Below are 12,225 nucleotides of genomic sequence, written 5' to 3'. Positions count from 1 at the left end.
TGAACCCCAAAATTAGTTTTTCAAAAAAAGAATCAATCAATTCAGGTCCTAGATATGGTAAGCAGAATATCCCCCACCCCAAGAGATCCACATCCTAATCCCCAGAACCTATAAATATGTTACCTTGTACAGCAAAAGGGACTTTGCAGATGTGATTAAATTAACTAAACTGAGATTATCCTGGATTATCAGAGTGGGTTCAACATAATATTCGGGCTCTTTAAAAGGGAAGAGGGAGGTCAGAGTCAAAGTGAGATTTGAAGATGCTATGCTGCTGGCTTTGAAGATGGAGGAAGGAGCTATAAGCTAAGAAATGGAGACTCTAGAAGCTGGACAAGGCAAGGGGATGGATTCTCCCCACAGCCTCCAGAAGTAACACAGTCCTATCAACACCTTGATTTTAGCTCAGTGAAATTTAGTTCTGGATTTCTGATCTCCAGCACTGTAAGGTAATATGTTTTAAGCCACTAAGTTTGTGATGCTCTGTTATGGCAATAATAGGAAAGTAATATGCTAGAACAATCCTTATAGTGTTAAACTCGCATTTCTGATATCATCTTAATACAATTAATTCCATTAAACACAATTTAGACCCATGATATTAATATTAGACCCACAGCGAAAAAAGGGTAAAGTCTGTGAAGTTGCAGAATTGTTTTTTTAAACAACCTTTACTACTGTTACAGTTGTATAATATATACAAATTGGAGGATACAAAATAAGCAAAAAGAATCATTATATCAATGTTATGTCAATATCAGCTTAATAAACAATTTCCTTCTCTTAGTGCAAAGAAATATATAGTAAAAAAAACAACAAACGGGCAAATCCTAAGCCAAAGATTTAGCTGGCTGTGTAACTTTGGACAAGTTACTTATTCTGTGTTAAAATTTCTCCAATAAAAGAAGGGCTGAGTTGTTAGATCAGATCAGTATTTCCAAAGTGCTAGATAAGTAAATAACCTTGGTACATGAAATTATCTTGTCAAGCAACAGTTGAGTCACCAGATGGACTAAATCATATGACAAAAACTTCTCTTTTAATTATCTGATTTTATATATATATATATATATATATATATATATATATATATATATATATATATATATATTTTTTTTTTTGTGGTACGCGGGCCTCTCACTGTTGTGGCCTCTCCCGTTGCAGAGCACAGGTTCCGGACGCGCAGGCTCAGCGGCCATGGCTCACGGGCCCAGCCGCTCCGCGGCACCTGGGATCCTCCCGGACCGGGGCACGAACCCGTGTCCCCTGCATCGGCAGGCGGACTCTCAACCACTGCGCCACCAGGGAAGCCCTGATTATATATATTTTTAAAGTCTCAGTTTGGTGCTAGTATGCCTTTAATGCCTCGTGTCATCACTTATCTCACATTTTAACAAAGGGGAGCACAAATCTAAGACTAGGAGCTTAAAGCAAAGGTATCTAGTTAGAATTTATTAACACTATTATATTTACTGTGGACTTAAGTTCAATTATTGTTTCTTTATAAAGAAACAACAGCTATAGCAAGTGATACTGGTTTTCCATTTATAGCAATAGTTTGGATTTTCCTTTCAAAATAAACATATTAAATGTTTAAAAGTAAACTGATTTAAAGAAAATTCTCTAATAATACAAATGGTATGCAGATAAAAGAAAAATCATGAATACCAAAATGACCTGAGTTTTAGGACCACTATATTAGATGATATTTAAGTTTTCTTTCAGCTTTAAAGATTGCAAGTACCACAAGGCCAATGGGGCTTCTACAGGGCTAGAGAGGGGCTGCTGTTACTCTCAACGTGAGTATTATTAATTCCCAAATGGGCATTTATGAAAATGGTAGGGAAGTGGATTAGAAGCCAGGAGACTTGAATCCTGATTTGCTATATGCTCACTATGCAGCTTCTGACAAGAAATTCCTAGGTTTTATCTTCCTCAACTTTTAAATAAGATTAACAAACTATCATCTATACTAATTTACACTTCACACTAGATTCCAACCACACTAGTCTACTCAGAGCTCACTAGCTGGAAGGCATTTGAGACACTCAAATAACAAAATCCTACAGACGCTTTTAAAGCCTTAGCATATTAGATTTCTCACACCTTTCTACCTTCTCAGGCCCTCATGCTGTTGATTATTCATTCCTTCAATCCTCAGAGAAAATCTTCAACTTTCACTGAATACACATCCTTCTTGAAAAACTCTTCTCCCTTAGATTTCCTGACAATGCAGTCTCTCCTGGTTTTATATATCATACACATATACATACATGCATATTTTCATTCATTCATTCACCATGCATTCATTCAACAAATATTTACTGAGTATCCCTTAAGTGTCAGACATAGAGGCAAACACTAAGGATATGGTGGTAAACAAGACTGGTTCTTTAAACAAACTGAGCATATCAAACAAATATTAACAGTTGTGATAAGTGCCTCGAAGTAGAGGCTCTGAGAGTCCTAAATGAGGGAGCTAATCAAACTTGGGGCAGGAGGGTTAAGAGAAGGCTGTCCCATAAGAACTTCAGCTAAGGTCTAAAGGAAGTAGTCAGCCAGGCCATGGGGTAGCGTCAAGAAGAACAGCATGTGCAAAATCTGTGTCAAAGAGGAGGGGAAGATGAGCTGGCAAAAGGAATACGGAGTACTAAACAATAGGGTAAGAGAAAAAAAAGACCAGACTATGATGAAATTGAGGGCTCACATTGGCCAAAAATGTGACAATTTGAGCATCAAAAAGAATAATGAATACATCCAACTCAAACACACTCAATTTACTAAATCTCACGCATTCAAAATGATAATTTTTAAAAGTAAAAATCAAAAATTCAGAAAAATCTCAACACCCTGGACACCACTGGAAATAATCAGGCCACCAACCACTTCTTACAAAAACTGTCAGTTAAAAAGAAAGAATTTATCCTGCCTTTCCTACACAGATTCCATTTCAGGGTGACCAAGCAGTCTAGGGGGGATGAAGAAAAACTCCTTTTACAGAAGACTTTCAGTGTGGAAGAGAGGGCAGAACTAGAAAACTAACTCCTAATTTTGCAACTCCTAATAAAATAACTGATTGAGGCAATGACCATCAATGAATGAAACCATTAGGTTAAAGACTGATGGGGAACTTTACAAGACAGACTGGCTCTCACCACCTGAACCCACTGATCAATCTTTGCATCTCTAAAAGAGATGGCCTCATAATGTGATACAATAGGAAGCACACAGCACCACCCGCAAAGTATTCATGCCAAAAAGTCAAACTTAAATCTAATAAAGTACCTAAAGCTAACTTCATTTACCAGAAATATGGGGCATAAAGTCAAATGATTCTACAAGGAAAAAAATTTAGACTGGGGGATATTTCACAGGACAACTGGTCCAGTTTCTGTAACAATTCAAGAGTGGGGTGAAAAAAAAAACGCAAGCAGGGAATTCTCTATACTAAAAAGAAGCTTAAGAGACCTTGTTTAGATCATGATTCAAATAAACCAACTGAAGAAAACTTTACTGAGACATATGGGGAAATCTGATTAAGGATGATACCAAGGAATTAGTAATTGTGCGTTGGAATGACTCCATGTTTTTAAAGAGAGAAGCACAGTAAAGCAGTAAAGTAAGGGTGAAATTACATGTTTGGGATTGGCTTTAAAGTACTGATACTTTCAAAAAAAAAGAAGGGGGGAAGGAGGATATAGATAAAACAAATGTGGCAAGTTCTGACTTTTGTTGAATCTATTTGGTACAACATGGGGTCATTTTACTATTTTTGTATTAGAATTTTTCACAATTAAAGAACAGTAGATGTTCATTGGATTTGAGATGATTAATGACCATAACTATTTGACTGGGTAAAGAAAGAAAACAGATTAGTGTGGGCTAAGAGGTAACAGAAGACAGCAGCAGGGGATCCCATTCTTCTATATCTATTTCAAGTAGTTTATGAAGGCGAGAAGAGAGTGATAGCAAGAGATAACTGAAGTGAGATGTGAAATTAAAGTAGTTTTATTTTTTTGTTTCTGTTTTTAGAAAAAAGAAACTTCAGACGTTTAAATGTGAATGAGAATAATCCTCGGACAGAGAAGCTGAAGACTTTGTTTTTGGTGGGGGGTGAGAGGTAGAATGGGGTGGGGGTCTGCTGGGAAAAATAATCAACAGCACAAGGAGCCCCAGAAGGTGGGAGGATATGAGATCCAGAGCACAGGCGAAAAGAGAAAAGGATGGGTTACAGCGGTAGGTAGATAAATAAGATTCGGTAGTGGGCAACTGAAGGAATTACAATGAGGGATTCTATTTTCTCTTTGAAGCAGAGGTCAATGCCATCTACTAAAAGTGAGAACAGAGAACTTTGAGATTTGAAGAGAATAAAGGTTTAAAATAACTTACAGAAAGTGGGAGAAAAATTTGAAAATAAAAACTTAACAGGATTACCAGGCAATGTTGAGGCCCCAACTTGGGTTGGTGATTAAGAATTTAGAGATTCAATCTTCTGTACTCTATGATTTTCTCAAGCAATATCTAGACAGACAGTTGGGCTTACACAGGCTTGGGGTTGTTTTTTCCAGCAGACATGATACAAGGATAAGGAAGTTTAGCATACTGGCAAGAGTGACTGAAATGGAAGGACAAGGGCTCTAAGCTAATTAGAAAGGACAGTGAGACAGGAAGGAGCTGATGGAAGAGCAGAAAGTGTCAGTGCTCTAAGATCCTAATGAGGTCTAGGAACAGCTATGTTGGAAGTGGTTGAAAAGTCAGGCTAAAAGAGCAATAGGTTGTGGGATGTTTGATTATGCACTATTATTGATGATTGGAATTAGATTATTGATTGATTATGGAATTAGAACAGTTTCAGATGTTGCCAAAGTCCAAGGTAAGAATTGTGGCTAAAGTGAAATGGAGAAGGTCTTTGGAATAAAAGGTAGATGGTATGGCCGTCTGAGTACATAGCCATGTGAATGCTAAAATAACCCAGATTGATAGTACAAGTTGGAAAGAAAAGCAGGACTCAGAGCCAGCTGCCAAAGTGTTCAATGAAGAAAAGGTACTGTCCAGGAATCAGCAGATAACAGAGATTAGACATATCAGAGATGGTGGAACCAGACAGCAAGCACCTCATACAAGCAGGAGTTTTAAAAAATGAGGCAAAAGCTCCACAATCTTTGCAGATTAAACTCAAACTCCTTTCAACAGCAGGTCCCAAATTCATCACGCCATGCCATGCATTCATGCCTCTGTCACTGTTATTCCCTCTGCCTGGAATACCCTTTTCTGACTTTATCAACTGGCTAATTCCCTCAAGATTCAACTCTTCCTCTACATTCCAAAGCACCTTGTATGGGTCTATTTTAGTGCTTTCACACATACATATTTTTTATAATTGAATGTTAATTATTCTACCTAATTGGATGTTTGTTATTCTATCTCATTGTAGACTACGAGCAACCTTATATACCCAGTGCCTGACATAAAACATACACTCAGCAGAATGAGCCCTTTTCATTCTGCAAATGAACAGCACCAGATTCAAATTCCCATTTTTCCTAACAAGAGTAAGCACAACTATAATAACAACTATAATAACTTATAGTTGAAGAGACTTTATGTCAAGAAACAAAGAAAAAACTTCACTTTTCCTTTCTTCTCCTTAACTACTTGGATTTCCATCAAACTTTGTATTGTTGCAGAAGGACAGTAAGAAAGATATAATTGTAACACCAGAAAGAATAATTCTATTATCTTCATCCTATTGGTTAGATAATTCTTGAAATTCATGTTTAATATGTTAGTAATCTTCAATGACTGAGTAGGGTGAATTGCAGCCAATCAATCAACTTACCTAAGAAAAATGAAACAAAAGTGGTTTTAAGAGGTAGCAAACTATGGAAAAGCAAAAGGAGCATTACAAAGGAAGTCAAGGAACTTGAATTTATGTTCCTATACTACATCTTGGAAGATATATAGAAAAGTCACAATTTTCTCAGTTACCTCTCTTCACCTATAAAATGGAGGTAACAAGAGTTCTATTTCATAGAGTTCTTGTGATAATTAAATAAACTAATCCATACAAGATAACCCTGGAACATACTGCCACACCAGCTAGTAAGGAAGCTATCAAAGAGTAATTCTACACTTGTCTGAAAGGACCTGGGAATCAACCTGAAGAAGCTTACACTGGCCAAAGATGGAACAATTTAAACATCAATATGGAAAACTGCGATGGACTGAAAAATATCAAATAATTTAAATACTTGAGTTCCTGACATAAAAAAAAAAAAATTGGTTACCTTTGGAGAATGATAGGGAACAAACTCTTTATTTTGAAAGCTAAGAATAAAGGGAAAGAATCAACCAAATAGTGGATGAGGTAAAGTTTCTCTTTATAGAAGTATTTCAACAAATAAATGACAACGGAATCAGACGGTTGGAATAATACCATTTTACAACCCCCAATGAATTAATGGATCTAGGTAATGATCACCAATGGCTGCTGCTAACATCACAAAAAATAGAGAGAATCAGACATTACATGCCTCTTGATAAAAATACATCACTACCTATAAAGTAGTCTTGCAAGCAAACAAAAAACTGAACTATCAACATAAATAAGCCCCTAGATTCAACCCAATTTACAAGAAATACAGAGGACAAAGGGATATGCTAACTATACAAAGGGATATGCTAACTATACAATAGGAATGCAATCAGTAAAGTTCTGACTGACAACTTCTACAGGACAAATGATCTGATTTCTTCAACAAATTGAAAAATAAATAAAAAAGAAAGAGCTAAAAGGGGAACTTACAGAGATTTAAGACAAATGAAACTAAACAATACAAGACAAAACCATAAAGAAAAGTAAGGAAGTGATCAACACAAAAGGCAAAACTATATTTCCTCTGATGGGGAAGTGACTAGGAGGGAAACCTGGAGGGCTTCTGAAGTGGCTGGCCAGGGTCTACCTCCTGACATGGGCAGTGGTTACAGTGGCGTTCATCTTATATACAATTCACGAAGCTGTACCTCTGTGCCACTTTCTATATTTGTGTTATTTTTATCAACAACAACAAAAGTTTTAAAGGAATGATACTAAACACAGAGGCCTTATAATCAGAATCTCATGCCAATCTGTTTCTTTGCCAGGTGCTATCATCATATATAAACACAAGAAGTAGCTTTTGGAATACTTTATAATTCCTCCAAAAAAAAAAAGATATCCACTAAAGTGTTTTGAACAGTGCACTCAACAATGTTGCCTACATTGTTATGGGTTTATATCTGAAAATGAAAACCTCTTATACTTACTAGTTTGTTGCTGCTGCTGCTGCTGTGTATGAAATCCTCCAAATCCAAGTCCAGTTCCCAAACCAGTACCTAAACCAGTACTAGTTCCAGCTGTTGTGCCAAAGCCAGTGCCAAATCCAAAACCTTTGTTCTGAGCACCACCGAAGAGTCCTTTGAATGAAAAATTTAAATTGTTTAAGGTAAAAAAAAGAAAGCTGACTTGTAGCTCATTTGCTTCTACAAATGATATAAGATGTCCTCTTGGGCTGCCCTTGTGGCGCAGTGGTTAAGAATCCGCCTGCCAATGCAGGGGACACGGGTTCGAGCCCTAGTGCAGGAAGATCCCACATGCCGCGGAGCAACTAAGCCCGTGCGCCGCAACTACTGAGCCTGCGCTCTAGAGCCCGTGAGCCACAACTATTGAGCCCGCGCTCTAGAGCCTGTGCTCTGCAACGAGAAGCCACCGCAACGAGAAGCCCGCACAGGGCAACGAAGAGTAACCCCAGCTTGCTACAACCAGAGAAAGCCTGCACGCAGCAACGAGGACCCAACACAGCCACAAAAATATAAAATTAAAAAAAAAAGATGTCCTCTTACCAGTAGTGCCCGTGTTAGATGGAGCAGAAAAGCTGAATGCAGAACCTGCTGTTGTAGACGGTGTCCCAAATCCACTAAACCCACCTAATTAAAAAAGGATAAATAAAATAGCAAGGAAGAATCTTTTGTATACATATGAGGTAATTTCCTTTTCAAATTACATGATAAGCAATTGCTCCACATAAAGACAAAATATATTGGTCTAACTTTTCCTTTCTCTACTTTAACGTCAATTTTTAAAAAACTATACTACTAATCAAGAAGTCAATATGTTGCAAGAAATGAGCTACTAAGTATTTAAAGTAGAAATACCACAGTGCAATATATACCTTTCAACTAAAGAGGTAATTAAGCTACAGCTGAGTAAACATGTTAATAAGCCTATTGTCATAGTGTTAACACTAAAATGACTGTGTACTTTTACAGCAGGGGTTGCAAACTCAAATGCCTACAAGATACAGGCTGATAACATTCATGAATGAAACAGACTAGGTGTTTATTGACTGCCAGAAGGGATCAGTGTGAACAGTTTTTTTTAAATGGCAGCAGTTCCTAAATTCCAGCAAATTACTGCTGCAGGAGAATTTAGTAGTGTGCGGGCTTTAGAATTTAGTAGCAGTAGTTTAGTAGTGTTATATATTCCCATTTTTCCCAAGAAATAGAAAATCTAGATTTTCTGTGTGAAATTTACACAATTTTAAACCTGAAGTCAATTTATTTTTTTGCAACTAATTCAAATATTTTTAAAACAGTGTGACAAACAGATCATACTGGCAGACTGTGCTGCCAGTTTGCAACCCTGGCTTCGGTGAATTAATTTATACTCTACTTTAGCTTATATTTCTACTTAGTCTCCATCAAGACTGAGCAACTTTTCAAATGAAACATACCAATATACCGACTCTTATATTGGTATGTAAACAAGAATGTGTTTCTTGAAGAGATAAGGGGAAAAAAAAATCACAAGGCAGCAGTGGCTGGCAAGGAGAGCAGAGCTATCACAGGGCTCTGCGCCACAACAGTGACAGATACACAAATTTCACTTTCAGATAAATCTAGAGACGAAATTAATCTTAACCATATCGAAGCTGACATATGAATGGAATGGAATTCCGGCCAATACACAATGGCTTTTTTCCCCTTACTGTCAGTCTTTACCTGATCACCAATGTGGTGTCAAAAAAGACTTTTAAGACAAATGTCTGAACCATTAGTGCTGAGTTATGCTGCAGACTCTCTGGGATTCTAACTTTTAGTCTCATATATTTCTGGCATAAGAGACAGAGATTCATCAATATTATAACATAAAAGATACAAGAAGGAAAAAAACCCAACCCACTGACAGTCATCATATGACTCTGACTTGGAAAATTACTCAAGAATAGACTACATGTTGCATGCAGGCACAACCAAATACTCTATTTACTTGTAGGTTCTACTGCAGTACTGAAAACTGTAAACATTTTGATAAAAATCACCTAAAGTACTGAACACTGTTCCTAATCTTTTTCATTACTTCTAATTTTCACAGAAAAACTAAGATATATTCTGAATTGGCTATACAATAAAAACACTGGTATCTTAACATGCTCCATAATGTGAAAATGTTTATTAGTAAAAATGGATCTGCAAGGATATAAAATAAAAAAGTAAACAAGAATTTCAATCAGCCTTTTGCTGAAGTTGATCAACATACATAAACATACATAAAAGTAGTTAAAACAGTTATATTATCACAACTCAAAACTTCACAGTGATAACTCCAAATGAACATGAAATCAAGCAAATACCAACAGGTTTATTTATTACTGTTGAATTATGAGCTGGGTGGGTTTGGTCGGAAACACAAACTTCAAAATAATGTTTCTGTTTTACCCAGTGCCAATTTTAAGCAAACAGGGAAAAGTAAACATACCAAACAACAGTGATATGTGATCACTTTAAATATACCTTAGTGATAACGGATTGTTTAATCTTTGGAACTTCAAGTATTCTTCAAAACGTTTTCGAATCAGATTGCCAAGGTCATATTCACACTGCAGTAACAAGTAACTGCACAAAATGCCAGACTTCCCAAGTATGTCGTAGGGAATAAATCATGCTTACCAAATGCATATAATTGGCATGGGCATAAGTGGCATATGTAAGAGAATATGAATAATAAATTCATATACGAGCAGCTGAGGAGCAAGGCTTTTCTATAGGGTCACTGTATGCAAGGTACATAGACCTATTTTAAATTTATATATATATATATATATATATGTACACACACACGCACACGTTATAGTTTGTGTTTTGCAGAATTTCCAACGAGCTTCAAACAATCCATATAGATACCAGAATCTTCATAATTACCTTTTTGAGTACAAAGACATCTAGCCTATCTTTTAGAAGCTAATGCTATCTGACAATAAATTAAATTGCTCTCTCTGATCATTTCTCAAAAATTCCAGTAAAGAACTGGGGATTCTTTCTATAATTGCGTTATCTTATAGAAATGTATCCTAATCTGCTCAGTTGGCCAAAGAAACACATTATTATTATCGTACAGGTTAAAAACAAGACAGGTTGCTGCTGTTCGTATAAGACTTGTTTCTCTCAGGAAACACAAGGACAATCAAATGAAATTCCAATGAAAGATGCAGGAAAAATGGAAAAAAATGACTGCAGGAGTCCAAGAATTCCAGGAAAAGGGGCCTGACTGTTGAGCTTATACTTCGAAAGATATCTAATAATTTGGAAGATATATTCTACTCAAAATAAAAATCCATTCCAAATACTTATCACTTGGAAGGTATATTCTGTTCAATTAAATGCAAATTTAACAAAGGAACTTTATAACTTGCAAGACTTCCCCAAACCAAATCTTTTAAGAGTGTCAAAAGTTGGTACAAATGTTTTTGACTCGACATTAGGAAATGAATTTCCTTTCCTTGTTAGACAAGTCGCTGTTCTTTCCCAAACTCTGGAACCACAAAATATTCTTGGACTCCAGCTCCCAAGATTCGTTACACAGACGACCCGCATATCTACCTGCACTTGCCAGACTGTTACCAAAATTGAACGGAGTCGCCGAGGTAGTAGAAACACCGAAATTCCCAATATTAAAGTTCACTGCAGGATTAGCAGTTAATCCGAAACCCCCAAAATTAAACCCACTGGCGGTGGAGTTGGCAGTCTCAAGCCCACCAAATCCTGATAGGCGTGTAGGCAAAGAAACAAACAGAATTTTAAAAGGGGGAGGGGGGGAAGAAGAAAGAAGAAAAGAAAAGAAAGCAAGGTAAGGATTAGAAGAGTTTGCAGGAGGTTTCAAAGAAGTGAACAAAGACAAACCCTGACTTTGCTCCAAACGAGTTAAGAAAGCCGAGGAGGCGGGGACGGGAAGGAGGACAGGAGCGTGTAGTCCCGCAGCAAGAACCGAAGGGGCCAGGGCCGAGGGAGCCGCAGAGCAGCGCCCAAGGCTCCCCAGCCCTGTCCTCGCCGAGCCCAGCGGCGGGAACCAAGCGAGCGTTCGCGCCCGTCCCGGACGCTGAGGTGGGGAGGGGTGAGTAGAGCTGGGGAGGGAAGGATGGGTCTCCGGCAAAGGGTGAGAGAAGCCGCCTCCGGTCTCTCCGAGTCCGACTCCCAGGCGGCGGGAAACGAGCCCTAGGAGGAGAGGGCCCTGCGGCGACCCACCCGCAGCGCGCGAGCTCCGGGTTGGGCCTCCATTCTCCCCGCGGCCTCCTCAGGAGCCGCCTCCGCCCGCTCTGCTGCCGCCCGCCCTTTACCGAAGCCCCTAAAGTCTCCGCGCGGGCAGGAGACCCCAGGATCCCCAAGCCGAAGAGTCTCGGACCGAAGGGCTGGACCAAAGGCCTTCCCTCCTCCCCGGGAGAAGGTCTGGGGGACTCACTCACCCGCGGGGGCCGCGGTGGCTGCAGCTGTACCAGAGGTGCCCGAGGGAGCCCCAAAGTTGAAGGCCATGTCGCGGGAGCAGGGGACCTGGGTGCTGCTCCCGCGGCACTCGGTGCAGTCCGCTCTTCGATCCGGTGGGAAACCACACCCGCCTCTCGGAGTTCCGCCTCTTTTCTGGCCTAGCCTAAGAAGCCGGAACGCCTGAAAGGCGTAGGGGGTGGAGCGTGGAGAGGGAACGCCCCCGGCCTGGCTTGCTTCCGGGGGTCAGTGGATTCACGTGGTGTGGAGCGTCGCAACCAATGTGAGATTCTGGGAAGCTCGCCGTGGCGTGCCGCCTGAGAGCCCTTAAAAACTTGCTTTAGGGAGGCCCCTTGGAAAAGATGTGCAGCAGGCTGAATACCAGTGTCCAATGAAGACAGGGTAGGAAAGAAAGCTAAATCCTTATTCTCC

The 12,225-nt window shown here is 39.1% G+C and overlaps 1 protein-coding gene across 2 annotated transcripts in view; it reads right to left on the bottom strand.

The window, feature by feature from the left end:
• NUP54 (nucleoporin 54) overlaps positions 1 to 11,964 on the bottom strand; it is a 38,007-nt gene extending 26,043 nt beyond the window's left edge. The window contains exons 1-3 of one of the 2 annotated variants that reach the window (XM_004280183.4): positions 11,778 to 11,964; positions 7,882 to 7,965; positions 7,306 to 7,455 (exon numbers count right to left, since the gene is read on the bottom strand). In XM_004280183.4, the coding sequence (XP_004280231.1) occupies positions 7,306 to 7,455; positions 7,882 to 7,965; positions 11,778 to 11,844 (301 nt within the window). In that variant the 5' untranslated portion in view covers positions 11,845 to 11,964. Of the gene's footprint in view, positions 1 to 7,305; positions 7,456 to 7,881; positions 7,966 to 10,917; positions 11,084 to 11,777 lie in introns of those variants that run through there. The other variant, XM_049709386.1, reaches the window with a different exon arrangement.
• Between the last annotated feature and the right edge of the window lie 261 nt (positions 11,965 to 12,225).

This window comes from Orcinus orca, chromosome 4 (assembly GCF_937001465.1).
Source record: "Orcinus orca chromosome 4, mOrcOrc1.1, whole genome shotgun sequence".
Classification (NCBI taxonomy): Eukaryota; Metazoa; Chordata; class Mammalia; order Artiodactyla; family Delphinidae; genus Orcinus; species Orcinus orca.
The sequence above is the reverse complement of the archived record's forward strand: the minus strand, read 5'-3'. Positions and strand labels throughout refer to the sequence as shown.